General features: G+C 35.7%; 2 protein-coding genes and 1 non-coding gene across 3 annotated transcripts; all 3 read left to right on the top strand.

Annotated features, from left to right (window-relative positions):
• Nucleotides 1-6: 6 nt before the first annotated feature.
• Nucleotides 7-833, top strand: LOC116117920 (F-box protein SKIP23-like). The gene is made up of 2 exons (XM_031403915.1): nucleotides 7-745; nucleotides 809-833. The coding sequence occupies exon 1, from the start codon at nucleotides 115-117 to the stop codon at nucleotides 700-702; it is 588 nt and encodes a 195-aa protein (XP_031259775.1). The 5' UTR covers nucleotides 7-114; the 3' UTR covers nucleotides 703-745; nucleotides 809-833.
• Nucleotides 834-1939: 1106 nt separating this feature from the next.
• On the top strand, nucleotides 1940-2013 carry TRNAN-GUU. Its single transcript has one exon. It is a non-coding gene; the product is annotated as a tRNA-Asn (tRNA).
• Nucleotides 2014-9423: 7410 nt separating this feature from the next.
• Nucleotides 9424-9987, top strand: LOC116117915 (putative F-box protein At1g65770). The gene has a single exon (XM_031403909.1). The coding sequence runs from the start codon at nucleotides 9424-9426 to the stop codon at nucleotides 9985-9987; it is 564 nt and encodes a 187-aa protein (XP_031259769.1).
• The last annotated feature ends 6282 nt before the right edge of the window (nucleotides 9988-16269 follow it).

The following is a 16269-nucleotide window of genomic DNA, read 5'->3' as shown; positions in this document are numbered from 1 at the left end:
TATAGACTTGAACAAGTTTATCAAGGTAAAGGTATTACTAGAAGGAAGCCTGTTGTTTTCAGAAAGGCGGTTGTGTCTTCATGCCGTGATGAGAGTGATGATGGGTTCGCCGTTATGACGATATTTCAAGGAATTGCGCTGGTGTGGAGAAATGTAGACAAGAAATGGACTAGAATAGACATGGGTTATGATAATTTTCTTGATGTAATTTATCATAATGAAAAGTTCTTTGCTTTGATGTCCACTGGTGTGACTGTAACTGTGGACTCTAAGTCTATGACGGTTTCTCCGGTTGCTGGTCCACTGCAGATTGAAAGTGTATGGGTTTGGTCGTACTTAATAAAGTCCTCCCAGGATTTGTTTTTGATTATTAAGAGCTGGCCGTTCCAAATTGATCCAATTGAATTCAAGGTTTATAAGCTTGACGAAGAGAAACGTGAATGGGTTGAGGTGATGGATGGATTGGAGGATTCAGTGTTTTTTGTTGGTGATGATGCTTCATTCTCTCTTTCTGCTGAAGAGTTCCCAGGATGTAAAGGGAATTGTGTTTATTTCAAAGGTGGTCCCTTTGAAGTTACTGATTGTCACCCTGGAACCGATGGTGGGATTATTGACTTGAAGGATGGAACAGTTGGAGGTCTCTCTGCTTTTCCAGGCTATTCTAACATCTTTTGGCCTAGACCAACTTGGGTGGAGAAGTGATTCACCTTGTCTCCCTGCCGAATTGTTTCAACTGTTGCTTAAAATTTAATTCCAAACGTAAGGAGCACCTTGTCTCCCTGCCGAATTGTTTCAACTGTTGCTTAAAATTTAATTCCAAACGTAAGGAGCACTTTGTCTCAGTCTTATGTGTAATGTTTTTTTATAACTCGGTTGCTCTGGAAAGTGTATTAATTTATCAGGCTAAGCAAACTTGTGATCTATTATTCGGTTCTTTTCGGCTTGATTACTGAGATTGCATGGTGAATTTCTTGGCAATTTGGAAATTTTTGACACTGGTTTTTGAACTTTTGATTATATGGGATTAGGTTTCCGAACTTCATATCTTTTGTTTTTCTCCTGGTAAGTTTATTGGTTTAATTGTCTGGACTTTTCAGGACATCCATCCTCACAGAAAAGAGGCTTGAACAATGGTTCCGTCATGCTATTGGTGTATTACAATTTAAAATCTTCTGGACGCCACCGCCCACCGACCTGGGTGCTGCCTTGTGGTCACTTGAAAGGATGGAATAGTTGGAGGTCTCTCTGTTTTTCCAGGCTATTCTAACATCTTTTTGCCTAGACCAATTTGGCTAGAGTAGTAATTCAGCTTGTCTCCATGCGGAATCAGTGCAACTGTTGCTTTATATGTAATGCTCTGTATCTCGATTGCTCTGAAAAGAGTATTAATTTATCAAGCTAAGCAAATTTGTGATCTATTTATTCAGTTCTTGCCTGCTTGAATGACTGCAATTCCATGTTGAATTTCTTGGCAATGTTGTACTCACCTAGTTTCGAAATTTTTGACAGAGCGCTGTCTCGAGGCAAATTCATACCCTTCCAATGACTTGAACACATTGATCTGTATTTCTTTTGATGACTTGAACACATTGATCTGCATCTCGATTGCTTTGAAAAGTAAATTAATTCTATGTTTGCTGTGAATTGATTTATCCCTGGCCATTCTTATTGTAGTATGCAGAAAGAATAGGGCCATGTAACTTTGTTTAGCTGTTTGGTTTGGCCTAAAATTTTGCATTTGCTTGCAATTTATGGTAGCATAAAATTTGATTTGCTCTATTTACAAATGATTTGAATCATTTCAGGTCAGCTGTTTGCTTGATGGTCCTTTTTGTATGAACATGAAATCTTCAAAATCTTATTGAAGATGTTTGTGTATGCTGAGAATCCGGCAAGTTAAAGAATTAAATAAAATTAAAGTATGCAAGTGTGCAAGAATGCTGGAATAGCTCAGTTGGTTAGAGCGTGTGGCTGTTAACCACAAGGTCGGAGGTTCAAGCCCTCCTTCTAGCGTTAACATTTTTGAAAATTAATTATTTTGCCCTCCCTTTTGTGTTTTGAAAATAGTAGTTGTTTTTGGATCCAAATACGGAACTTTTTTGGCTCCACTACGTAAATCCTTCCCTTAAGTTTTAAATGTATATGATAAGTGGATAATTTAGTATTATTTACTAACTCATATTAACGTAAATTTTAGTATTATTTACTAACTTTTATCAACCTAAATTTTAACGGTTTATTAACAGTCCATAATGATGGGTTTTTTTTTTCTTTTTTGTTATTTTAGAGACTTCAAGGGATTTTTTGATTATATAATACCTCATTGATGTCATTAACTCTATTTTATTTAGTTTACACCGTTTTCACCTTGAGTATATAAGATACTTGAGATTTGTTATTTGTGGAGGTTCAATGTTACTCTGCGTTTATGATCGATTGTTATTTTAGAACCAACAATTAGAAATGTTATTCTTTGATGTTTGCTGTTCAAAACTACAGGCATCAATTATCATGGCTGAAAACGTGGCTTTACAGATTCATCTAAGCAATTGATATTTAATCCTAGCTACCAGTACACAAGATAAAGGCTAATTCTGCCTGCAAAATCAAGGTCATATAAAAATCCCTTCTCTATAATAGGTCTTAAAATTTTCCAACAAATTACCAAAGTCTCTGACTTGCAAAGGGTGAAATGGATTTGGCAGGGTTTGGTTTTATCCGTGACAATCTTATTATCCGATCAACTAGTACTGAAATTTCGGAATCTGGATAGAAGCTGGATGGTAAAGTTGATTAGCAGGAGCTGACAGTGCTATGATTTTTGAAGAAAAGAATCCTGATGATGCTGCAGGGGAGACGACCACACCAAACTTACAGTCCAGTCGATGAAAAATAGGAACCCAAGTTAAGCACCAAGTGAACCTTAAAGTTACCTGCTCCTCAAAAAATCCAATCTCGGCCGTGAAGTCTCTGAAACCGAAGGTCTCTTTACTAGTAAAGAAATTGTATGGTATAGGATGTGTTATTGACCTCCTCTGCGTCAAAGCTTGCATAACTGTTTCTTTACTAGTGTTATAAAATAATTTGGAGATGAGAGTCACATATTTGGAATTTGGAGAGCAAATTTGCTCATGGTAACTTCCAGGGAGTGCTTAAGCTTGGAGATGATGCTATATTCCACTTTCTTGGGCAATGTTGAATCTTAATCTTGTATGGCTGGAAGTGCTTGAACTCTTCCACCGCGATATGTGAAATTATGGGAGCTTTGATTGTAAACGCTAAAATTCACAATTGAATTTGTGAGGACAGAATCTTGTGGGGCGAGTCACTGACAACCTTGATAGACATGCGAAGGATATTTTTGCGACTAGGGGAGAGCTTTAGCGATGTAGGGAAGTTGAAGTAGGTGGTGGATTTGATAACACAGGAATTGGAACTTAGGGGTGATTTCTGAATGGCCATCAAGGGGGTCAACCCCTGTTTATATAATGAATCCCAAGGGGTTGGAATCCTAATAGGACTTTGAGTCCTACTTGGTAGGTGAGCTCTCTTTTCAGAAAGAGAATAGATTTTCTGCCTTTATCAATTCAGGCTTTACTCTTTGAGTAAGCTAGGATCTTGTTAAAAGAGAAATTTGAATTGGATTCTGATCCTTGTTATAGACTGCTGTAGGCGGATGAGTCGGGCCCAGTTCAGCTTAATTTGGGGGATGACCCAACTCATAGAGTAGACAGTTCCCAAGTTATTCTAAGCGTGGACTCAATTGGGATTAGGCCAAAACTCTGGGTCGTTACATATTTATGATGTTATTAGTCCTCGTAAGGTCTAGTACGATTTTTGGCTCATACATTGATTCAATTCCCCTGTTAAGTACTCATCTTCTTTGGCAAAGCAAGAATACTTAGGGATTTGACTATAATCAAAGTAAATGGCTATGAACACAAATGTGGGAGATGGGAAGCGGGGAGTTTTAGGGCATGAAGTATGTGGATAGTCTAATTCCTTTCCTATGAGATAACAACAGAGAAGACAAATGATTCCTTACTCGGCCAGATCAACGGGTGTAGTGGGTATGCTTCTAAGCGGTCTTCTCTACTGCAGCATCACCAGGATTCTTTTCTTCAAAAATCACAACATCGTCATCTCCTGCTTATCAACTTCACCATCCACATTCAGCAATCCTCTGCCATCTTTATTCTCTATCAAGCACCAACGTCCCCAACAACGTCCCTTGTTACCATCGCAGGGGCTGAATGGTAGAAATTAGCCCCAAATACAGAATCTACTCACTTGCATATAACAAAGAAGTTGGGTAGGCAAACAAATAAAAAAAACCAAGAGTGCTTGCTAGAGGAGTGAATCAACCATTCTTCAACTTCCTTTTCAAATTTCTAGTTGATTTTATCAAGAAGATTTCATTGTTCATTTTCCCATTAGAGCAATTTGAGATTTGAGATTACATTTTGCAAGAGCTATGAATTTTGGCAAATTAGGGTTTTGAAATTTTTATTTTGGGAAAGTTAGAATAGAATAGGGTTTATTACACTTTGCCCCTTATTGCCAAAATATTAATTTGTATTTAATTCTCCTAATTTAAAAAAAAAAAAAAAAAAAGGGTGTCCAGATCAGGTTGCACACTCCTCGACTAATCTCTATAGGTGATTAGTCTACTTAAATCTTGGAAGAAAGGGAGATTCGAACTTGAAACCGTGCGCCATAACTACACATTGTAGTATTCTTCCTATCACTTGAGTCGTAGTTTTTAAATGGTTATATGAAGTAAATGACTAGTATTATCCTCAATCAATTTTGGAGTAATTTGCATGAGTAGATTGGACATTTACATTTTTCTTTTAAAAAACCAAATATTCTCTATTGCCTTACTTTCTCTACTCACAACTTTATATAAATTTGAGAACTTGTCATGAATTTCAGAACCACATTGAAGGGATTCTTTTACTGATATTAATTGTTGAGTAGGTGATGTTACTTTCTTACATCCATTACCTTCTTCACTCTCACATATTAATTATATATCTCTCGTCTATTTCTTCTTTATTCGTATGGTAACCATCAACCAGCACTTGAATGTTTTCCCATTTACTTGTGTTAAAATTAACAACATTCTCTTCTCTCTCTCTCTCTCAATTATTGAATTTCTAACAGAAAAATCTGCTTATACTGATTGCGAATTTGTAGACGAACTCTACTGTTCTCTTTTAGGTCACAGTAGTATGGAGAGACATCACAACACAGTCCTAGATAATTATCATGAGTTGACTTGATGGTAAAAGAGTAAAAGATGATCTAATATGGTCTCTTAAGTTCGAGTTCTCTTGATGGTGAAAGAGTAAAAAAAGGATTTGATATGATCTCTCAAGTTCGAGTCCTCTTGATAATAAAAAAATAAGAAGAGGATCTAACATGTTCTCTTAAGTTCAAGTCCTTACAATTACTAATAAGGATGGTTACTAGAGTTTGTATCTAACTGATAATTTCAAGGCCCTTAAAATTATCTGAGGTATACGATTAATTGGCCTGGATATCCTAGTCCTTCAAAAAAAAAAAAAAAAAAAAAAAAAAAAAGTCCTAGATCTAAGATATTTCTACATGAATTTCATCCGCAAGTGGTGCTTTACTACAGGTTAAAGACTTCATAAATTACCTGAGATTCAAGGAGATTTGCAGAGTTGGTGTGCTTTACTACAGTTGAAAGAGTTGAGACATTGCCCGAGATTTAAGGAAAAATTATAGGGTTGGTACTGTGTAAGCCACAGCATTTGAAGTAAGTGAGCCAACTGCACCATAACGAGTGCCAGTTTTCGTTGAGTAGCCTCAATTTGCAGTGAATGGGTGACGTAAAGTGGTTTCAGTGTTGTCAAGTCTCTTTTTTTCTTTGTCGAGTTAAAGCATATTCAGCCTAGTAATCCTATTAATTTTCACGCCAGGCCTAGTGAAGCAATTTGAGACTCTGTCAAACATTGCACTCACAGAGAAATTTTGAGTGTGAGTCTTGATCTTTTGATGTCTCAATGTGTAACACTTGTATTGTTTATTGTTAGACCCCAAAGACTTCGATTTCAGAAGTTAATTACTATGATGTTGCATGCAATTTCTTGCGGAAACAAGCCTTTAGGCTATTCAAAACTTCTATAAGAGGTTTAAGGGAAACAAGTTAAAAACAATTACTTTTGAATGGTCGAGTGGTTTGATAGGGACTCTTGGGTGTATTACTCAAGAGATCTTGAATTTGCGCCCCGGTAACTGCAGATGGGCCAACCTTGGCTTCACTCTGTGCTACTGTAAACACCCAGACATTGGTACCTCTGGATGTCTGTGTTGCAGGTGCAAGAGGGACTTTGCAGTCTTTCATCATGTGTCCTGGCTGTTGGCATCTATAACATACATTCCGGCCCAACTCTTTGAGACACTCCCCCGGATGAGTTTTCCCACACTTCTGACATGGGGGAAAAATCAGTAGTCCTCGGCCGTTTATTCTGCCAATCCCTTATATTCTTCTTGGGCTGAAATCTTTTCTTATTCCTCACTTCTCTATTTCTGGGGACGTCAATTCTATCTCTCTATGGAGCGAGAAGTGGATTAGTAGGTGCTGCTACTGATTGAATTGTTACCTAAGCATTCAAAGATAAGATTCTTGCACCAAGATGTGAGATCAAATTTTAAAGTTTTGAATTCTTATGGTTTTATATGCTTAGGGTTTAAGAGGAAAGAGAATTCTACCAAAGAGAGATTATAGTGTTGGAGTTGTTCAAATTCAAGGTAAGTAAATCAAACTTTAGCTCTGATTGAATAAATACTTGTGTAGAAAATTTTTTATATGTTGTATGTGTGTTTGGATGATGAGAATTATGGATTGAAAATTGAGGTTGTTTGATATGTGAATTTCATAGCCATGAGAAGTATTATTATATGTGATGAGAAGTAATTTATTATATGTGATGAGATGTAATTTATTAGTATGTGATGAGAATTGATTTATTGGTATGTGATGAGAAGTGATGTATTTGTATGTATTGAGTTGATGGGATTTTGGATGAAAAATGAAAGAATGGATGTAGAAAGGTGCAAGATGAAATTCGGCTAGGTTGATTGTTGGCTTTAGGGAGTTGTTTGCTCCAATTTTGGTGACTTGACAGATATGTGAAAGTATAACCAATTTAGGGTTTGTATGTGCATGTAAAGTGTTTGATGAAATGTCAAAGAAAGTGCATATACATAAGTATGTTGGATTGTTACTTTGTTATGGAAATCTCCTCGGTTATTAATAGGGGTATTCATTAGAACTCTTACCATGTCAGTAATTTTAAGGTCTCGAGGGATTAGTTGAAGTTATACATTTCAACACACCAGTAGTTTCAGGGTCTCGAAGAATTAGTGAAGTTATACGTTTTAACACTTGCTTCTAGAGTTTAGAGGGCATGCATTAATAACGGAAATATTGTGTTTTTCTGATAACATCTATTCCCACGTGGAACAATGTCATTGGAATATTCAACATATGCCGATGACCTTGGGTGAGATTTTGGCGTTGCTGTTGGTTATATTGTCGTGATGCTAATTTTTGATGTTGGAGTAGGTATTAAACGATTAATGTAAGACAAGCTTGCGAACGCCGTTATTTGTCAAAATAGATAGATTCCGATGTGTTTTTTGGCTTTTCCGATGTAAGGCATATGTTGGCAAAATCCAATTTTCCTGTAGTCGAGGGACATAGAGGATGACCAAACACAAGACAGACACATTTGTTTAAGGCAATAGTGTAAGTTATTATGATTTAAACTGGATTTGTTCCATGATTTACTGAGCTTTGAAGGCATGAAGCGGAGGCAGACATATATAATAACCTCACCAGCTATGCTCTTGTACTAAGAATTTCCTGATCAATTCACATTTTGTTGCTAATATCATCAACACAGCTATGAAAAATATATTCTCCATTTTGTCCAACTTATTTTGTTGAAAGAGCGCGAGAACCAAAATAATATAGTTTATCACATGTTAATAAATCAATAAATAAAATAAAATAAAAACTGAAGAAGATAAAGAGTGTTTCAGATACTATCTGTCGTGGAGATGATATGAATAAAGCATACGAGCACACCAAAGAAACGTTAAGGTCGTCTTTCTTATCCTTCAGTCATAGACCAATAAGACTCCATAATTATTAAAGAGAGTCTGAACTCTGAAGACGCAAATGGCTTTCCAACACTTTAATATATTCGGTTCTCCACTCATGGCTCACTTTGCTTGGCTACCAGCCAAATCCTGCTCACTTGTCAGAATTTCCACTATCAAGTTTAATTGAATCTCATCAAAAGCTTGATTTCTTCCAAATCGTTTAAAAAAAAAAACATAAAATAAACAACACCACAATAGCAACACATCAAGTTACACGATATTTTACATGCTTTCAACATAATTTATCTACGTTTATAAATGAGAGAATTTTTATTATAATAATATAAATACAATACAAATATTTCATCACACCATCAACCTTCATTATAAGCAATCGTTAGATCCTCAAATTCTTCAATCAAATATCATGTTCCTATAGTGTTTAATACTTCTTAGTACCCTTACATTAGAACTACATGTATCTTCACATTCTCTTTTTCCTTTACTTCATTCTCTCCTAACCTTAAATTGGGTCTAACTCCCTTATTTATTAGACATTCTTATTTTACTAGGATTCAAATTCCTAGTCCTAATAGGACTCCTCTAATTTAAATCATTCTCTTATTTTAACTTAAACAAAGTCCTAAATCAATTCTTCTTTCCTAATCCATCAATTACGAATTCTTAAACTAGAAATTTACCTAAAAACTTAAATTCTTTTTTCTTCTTATTTGTCTTTTCTTCTTCTTTACATTTTCTTCGTCAATTATAAAAAAGTGTTTACATACATGGATTTGTATGGCTAAAACCATCAATTAACTGTGACCGCCATTGTTTTAATCCGAAAATATAATATGTGAACGAAATAGAGACAACAACATGAACAAAATATAATAGTAAAACAAAACAAACAGTAAATAAAGAAAATAATACGCTCGATTTATCCTGGTTCACCCAATGTGGGCTACGTCCAACTGAGTCAATATTATTGCAATATGTCTCACCTCTCTCGTTTACAATGAATGAATTGCTATAACACACATAACAAGAAAAAAAAATGTTTATATAATAGGTTTAAGAGATTAAACCTAGTTTTACAAGGATTCTTATTCCTAAGCCCAACCCAAAAAGGAATTAGTAACTTAAAAGAAATCCTATAGTAGGACCCCCGAGTACGTCTCCGTTATCCATTAATGCTGAAGTAGTCAACAACTCCAACATTATGAATATATTACCCTCCAAGATCTTTTTCATCTTCATTCAAGTTCATTTAACTCTCCAAACATGGCTTCTTCTTCTTCCTCCAATTCTTCTTCTAAGCTTAAGTCAATCATGGACACCACTAGCCCAGATTGGTCTACTCTCACCAAAGATCTACTCATCTCTATAGCAAACCGTCTTGACTCACTCGGCGATACTCTTCGCTTTCGCGCCGTCTGCAATACGTTTAAATTTTCAATCCCAGCTCCCAAACGTTTCTCTCCTCCACGCTCAGACCTTAACATTCCTTTTCCCTTCGAAAAACATCGTCACAGTGGTGGGCACTTTGTAGTCATCAGCTCCACGGTTTATGCATTCAAGTCCTTAACTCTTACACACGAAACCAACCAAACTTTGTTGGTTAGAGCCCAGAAGTCTCCCTCAGGCAAAGTCCGACTGCAAAACCCGCTCTTTGAAACTCGTCTGCAACTCTACTCGTCGTCCCATAACTTACCAGAATCTCTGAACCTGCTCGATTATCATGTCAAGGAAATCGATAAAGCCTACCATCTGGAACTAGTTTCTCCCGTTGAAGATAAGCCCTTGCTTGATTTTTTTCAGAAAAGTAGCTGCTTCCACGTGCAATGATGAGTCTGACACTGAGTTTTCGATTATGGCATTGCACTTTGATGGAACTATACTTGTATGGAGAAACTTGGACAAAAAATGGACATTTTTAGACATTCCTTGTGGAAAAGTTATGGATATTGTTTATGATAGTGGCAAATTCTATCTTGTGTTGACCTCGGGTATTACGGTAACTGTTGAGCCTATCTCTTTGACGATTACTGGAGTTGCGGGAGCAGTGAAAAATCAAGCTATGAGGCCTGCACAATATTTGATAAAGTCATTGGAGAATTTGTTTATGATTGGTACTTTCCGGGGATATGGTACTTTTAGGGGTAAGGAAACACTTCAGCTGAATGAGTTCTACGTTTATAAGCTAGATCAAGATAATCTTGAGTGGGTTGCTGTGACGAAGGAGTGTGAGAATAAAATGCTCTTTCTCAGTGGGGATCATTCATTCTCTACTTCGGATGACGATTTCTCTGGATATGAAGGAAATACAATCCATTACATCTAGTTTGATTCCTCTTTCCTCATTGATAATCTTCCCAGTGTTGGAACTTTTCACTTGAGAGAAGGTTTTGATGTCCCAAACTATTCCTGCACTTTCTTTCATCGACCGGATTGGTTGAATTAGGAGTCCAACGGACTCAGCTTTCCTAAAAGTAAGTGTTTTTTCTTCCAGTTTGCTAAAATTTCTTTTGGAAATGAATCTGATCTTTTTTTAACTTCTTTCCTTTTCGTACGTGGAGTCATCAAATATTATGAAGGAGACAATTGCATTTACTCAGAGGGGTTAAAGTCTACTAATCCCGATTAGGCACAGTACGGCACGACATGAAAATATGTGAATTGTGCTATGAATCTTAAAAAAGCCTATAGGCTGATACGGCACGACATTGTTAAAATCATTATCGTATAAAAGGTTGAATAACGACACATTTCAAGCTTCAAAATCGTATTGTTGAAGATATATTTAAAGATTTTAAGAATTTAGAAATTAATGAAAATGAAAATGTGTACTAATTCTAAGTTTGTATTTGTAATTTATAATTATAACTTATAAGTAATAAAAAGTGTTGAAATTCAATTAATATTTCAATGTCTCATTATTTTATTACATTTCATAGTGATTATATATTTTTAATTAATATGAATACAAAATGTCACTAAATATAACATATAAAATATTTTTATAATAATTATTAATAATAAATCAAAATTACCATAATTTATAAATATTAAAATAAAATATTTTTATAAAGCACGTGGGTCGGCCCATGGCACGGCCCAATACACGACACAATATATAATTGGTCGTGCCTTGGGCCTTCGAATTTCGTAGGCCGACACAACACGAAACTGTGCGAGTCTTGGCACGGCACGATGGGCCTTGAATTTATAGGCATGACACGCCCATCATCACTTCTAATCCATATGTTGTAGCTTAAATTACTAGGATAGATCCCCTCATTCAAATTTACAGATTTACTTAAACCCATATAAGGGTAAAATGGTCAATTCACATATCTATGCCTAAAGATATTGTTTCAAAATTATGATTTAATTAGCGACTATTAGATTGATAGGTATTTCCTAATATTTGACTTAATTGAAATTAAAGGGTAGTGTTATTAAAACCTCACAAAATCTCATGGTTAATCTCATTATAAATAGGGATGTCAAAATGACCCATGGTTTGGGCCTTCAAGGAGCCTCACCCTCATGGGTTAGATTTACATAGTAAAAATTTTTGGATTAATGGAATTTATGTTTGAATTTCTTAACCCAAATTATTTTTGGGTGGACGTGTGAATGCTAACTTTGACCCTCACCCGCATCATTCGCCCCAAAAATATATAACTAAGATGTGACACATTTTATGCAAATGATAAAGATATTAATGAGATTTAAAATGTTATAATTTTTTTTTTATGAATTAATAAGATAATAAAAATAACATATTTAATTATTTCCCTTTCACTATTGTGGTTGTGATGAAGAAGGAAGATATTTTTTCGTATAGTGTTTGATGTTTTAATCATGCGAATTTTAGACTTTGAACTTCTGATTTTATTTATTTTGTTTGGACAATTTTGTGGTAGAATTATTAAATTTTGAATATAAATTTATTATTAAATAATTAAATTATTATTTATCATTTTGATTAATTTATTCTAACGAATAGTTTGCATATATATATATATATAATGGGTTAAAAGGGGCAATCCAATGTTTTCCAGAAAAAAATACTACTCAAACCTAAACCCGTCCCATTTTTTAGAATGGATAATGGGCTGGATTTGGGTACTCATACAAAAGATGGACATAGGCATGGATCCAACCCAACCCGGCCCATTGACATCCCTAATTTTAAATAAATTTTATTAAAATAAATAATGTATAAATATTCTTAATTCATTACAAACTTACCCATCCCTCCAATCGCCCATCTAATAAATTCCAACTTCATAACCTTCCACGGCCACAAATATTTTACCAAAAACACCATTCTTTGATAGAGAAAATCTACAATAAAACCGAGTACAACCAACGCCACCCACCATCGCCATCGCCTCCACCTCTACCTCCACCATCACAATCACCACTGACTCTCTATTTTCCCAGTTACATAGTTTCAGTCTTTTCTGGAACAAACATAAAATCAATCAAACCCTGATCCATTTTCCACTTTTTGATCCGCCCATTTTCAGATTTAAGTTTCCCACTCAGCCACAGCCAACGTCACTCACTGCCTCCGCCATCGCCATCGCCACCGCCTCCACCTCCACCATCATCATCTCCACCGCCTCTCTATTTTCCCAATTACCCAGTTTCAATTTTTTTTTGGGAGCAAACACACGATCAATCCAATCCATTTCAAACTAATCTTTCTCTTTTTGGCGGCAAAATAATGAAAACTAATCCTACTGTAACTTCGGTTGATCTGGAAATGGGTTTGTCCTACTTAAAATTAACGTTTGGCTCCTTTCTTCATGAAAATGAGTCGCATTTGCTCTTCTGATCTTTTTTGCAATATCTGTCTAAAATTTACAGAAGAAACGAGTAACCGAAAAGGTTGTAGCTTTGGCTGGAAAAGCAAAGAGAAAGCTATTTGTCACCGCCATTGGTTTAGTTTAGTTAGTTTTGATTTATTTTAATTTAATCCTTATCATGCTTTATTTTGATCCTTACTGTTATTAACTTTTTTAAATTAAACTGACAACTGTCAATACATAAATGGCTGATAGTACCAGCAATTTATATAATAGATTTTCTCTTCTTTGATATGAATTTGAAGTCACAATCATAAGTGTATATATATATATATATATATATACACATTTTTTTGAAGTGATAGAATTGTTTCATTTTGATACATTGAATTGATAAGTCAATCAAATTACTCTATCTTAACACGTTGGATTGATATTTATTGTTTCATCTATAATTATTAATTAATTAAAAAAATGAGATATGTATTAATAATTAATAATAATAATAATAATAATAATAATAATAATATAGGTGCATTGCATTGGTATTCCAAAAATATACATTAATAACAAGTACATCTATCCAGTAGCGGATCCAGAAATTTCTGTTAGGGTGGACCAAAGTAAAAATTAATTATATATTAATATTTTTGTTCATTAATATTTTTATTAGGGTGGGCTAAACTATATAAATTATACATATTAATATTAAAAAAAAAAAAACGGATTCGCCCCTGACATCTATCTATCTATATATATCTATATAAAGTTGAGTCACTCATTTGGTTGTTTGACACGTAGATAGATATCAATTGCCGTATTGATATTCCAAAGTTCTAAATAAAATATCTATCTATCCTGAAGCATTAATTTTACATAAATATAGACTCTTCACGTTCACGTTCACATTCACATTCACATTCATATTCAAATACAAATGCTTCACTCCATATTCACATTTAAATGAAGTATCAAGATTGAGACTCAATTCGTAAGTTTTCTCAATTTTTCTTTGCTTTTTTTTCTTATTTTTCTTGAATAATTTATCTGTCACAGTTCATCATTGCAATGGGTTATGACGACGATCCGTAAGTTTTCTTAATTTTTCTTATTTTTCTTGAACAATCTATCTGTCGCAGTTCATCACCGCAATGGGTTACGACAACGATCCATAAGTTTTCTCAAATTTTCTTTACTTTTTTTCTTATTTTTTCTTGAACAATCTATCTGTTGATGTTCATCACTGTAATGGGTTACAACTATGATCTGTAAGTTTTCTCAAATTTTCTTTGCTTTTTTTCTTATTTTTCTTGAACAATCTATTTGTCGCAGTTCATCACCATAATGGGTTACGATGATAATTCGTACGTTTTCTCAATTTTTCTTTGCTTTTTTTCTTACAGTATATTATAATTTTCTCTGATTTTTCTTTTTATGCTTATTGAGGCTTTTGGTGTTTGACTATGGACTCTCTTAATCATTTCAGGATTTGGTGATAAAAATTCTTGATACTTTGTACTGTGAAAGAGATTATGCTAGGTTCTTTGTATTGGAAACTATTGCCAAAGTTCCTTATTTTGGTGAGTGTTGATGCTTTAATTTTACAACGTAGTGCTAATTTGTTGATTTAAGATTTATTCGAATTAGCATCTCCAATTATGTATTGTACTTGATTACGGGAGATTAGCGTGTTTGTGAAGCCTTGCGGGTTCATCTTTGTGTTTACTGAGTAGCTAAAGGACTTTTTGATGGTGGTTGTTGTCACAGGGCCTAATTTCGTCTCTAGGCACTGTGCGGCACAAGTGCACCGAGCACTTGTAAGCCTTCCTCAACTTGTGCGTTTCCCCTGTTACAAATCACAAACATAAGACAACAGAGGCTAAAGAGAGTCAATGCACAACATATACGGGAAATTCCCAACCTTATATTATATTTCCGAATACAAGGGTAACTCAAGCACACACACAGTGTTTCCCACTGCTTACATCTGATACTCAATCACAGATTCGCACTCAAGTTACAACAAGGTTTACAAACACATATAACCCTTGCCCACACTCTCTATCTCACGAATGTACAATCTGCCAGCCTTATATACAAATGGCACAGCAGTTACATAGCAGTTTTACAACCTTATCAACAGTTACATGACAGTTGGTTTACATACAAATGTATCTGGACACCTATAACCGTCCCACAACCTTGGTCCAGCAACTATGCAGCCTTGTCTGATTGCTCCCATCAATCTAGTGCACGCCCCATGCACCTCACGCACATTGGTCTCTGCCCCATGCCTAAATTCAGCTGCTCGTTATCTAACTTATATGATCGCACACGTCCCAGCTCGTGTGCCACTATCTTGCCTGTTCGTGCCACTGTCTAGCCTGTTTGTGGCACTGTCTAGCCTGTTTGTGGCACTGTCTAGCCTGGTCGTGGGCGCACCCACACCCACGTTAACGACCTGCCTGCTCGCGCACGTCTTAGCTTGCAAGCTACCTCATTAGTAAGTGCTCGGTGCACCAACACTCGAACACCCCTTTCTTATCTCGCCCATCCTTATTTAACACACACCCGTGTGCTGTCTTGGCGAGGCTGTGGCTAAGGATGAAAGCCACACGCATGTTCTTGCCCTTGGTAAGGGTCTTACAAACCACCCCCACCAGAAGAGTCCAACGTCCTCGTCGGAATGATGGAAATGTACTCTTGCACAACATTCTCAAACTGCCATAGATCTATGTCTCTTTCCCACGAAACCTCACTGTCTTTCCCCCTCTTCCACTTCACCAAATATTCAATTCGGCGATTCTTCTTATGCTGCCCCATCCTCATGTGATCTAAAATTTTCTCAATATCATCATCAAACTGTTTTCTGATCATGGGAGAAGCTATCTTAGCTTGGGTCCTTGAAGAATCATCTTTATCTGCATGGAAAGGTTTCAAAAAGCTCACATGGAATGTGGGATGTACTTAATCCGCTCAGGTACTTTCAACTTGTAAGCAATAGCACCCACTCTGCTTACAACCTCAAACGGTCCATCATACTTTGGAACCAATGCCCTATGCACCCATTTGCTGTTGATTTTCTTCCAAATCTGAGGAGTGAGCTTAAGTAACACCTGGTCACCCACATCAAACTCTAACGGCCTCCTCTTAACATCAGCATACTTTTTCATCCTCTTGCTTGCCTTTCGCAAGCTGTCTTGAGCTTGATCAATTATCTCTTGTCTGTCCCTAGCCACCTTGTCAGCAGCAGGAAATTTCCCTTTTGCTAGCTGTCTAGCAATCTTAATTGGGGTCAAAGGTTGTT

This window comes from Pistacia vera, unplaced genomic scaffold, assembly GCF_008641045.1.
Source record: "Pistacia vera cultivar Batoury unplaced genomic scaffold, PisVer_v2 Contig825, whole genome shotgun sequence".
NCBI classification, from domain to species: Eukaryota; Viridiplantae; Streptophyta; class Magnoliopsida; order Sapindales; family Anacardiaceae; genus Pistacia; species Pistacia vera.
Note: the sequence above shows the minus strand (reverse complement) of the source record. Positions and strands in the feature narration are given on the sequence as shown.

Excerpts from the sequence above, each read along its gene's own strand:
- LOC116117920 (XM_031403915.1), top strand. The coding sequence starts at position 115 with ATGACGATATTTCAAGGAATTGCGCTGGTGTGGAGAAATGTAGACAAG.
- LOC116117915 (XM_031403909.1), top strand. The coding sequence starts at position 9,424 with ATGGCTTCTTCTTCTTCCTCCAATTCTTCTTCTAAGCTTAAGTCAATC.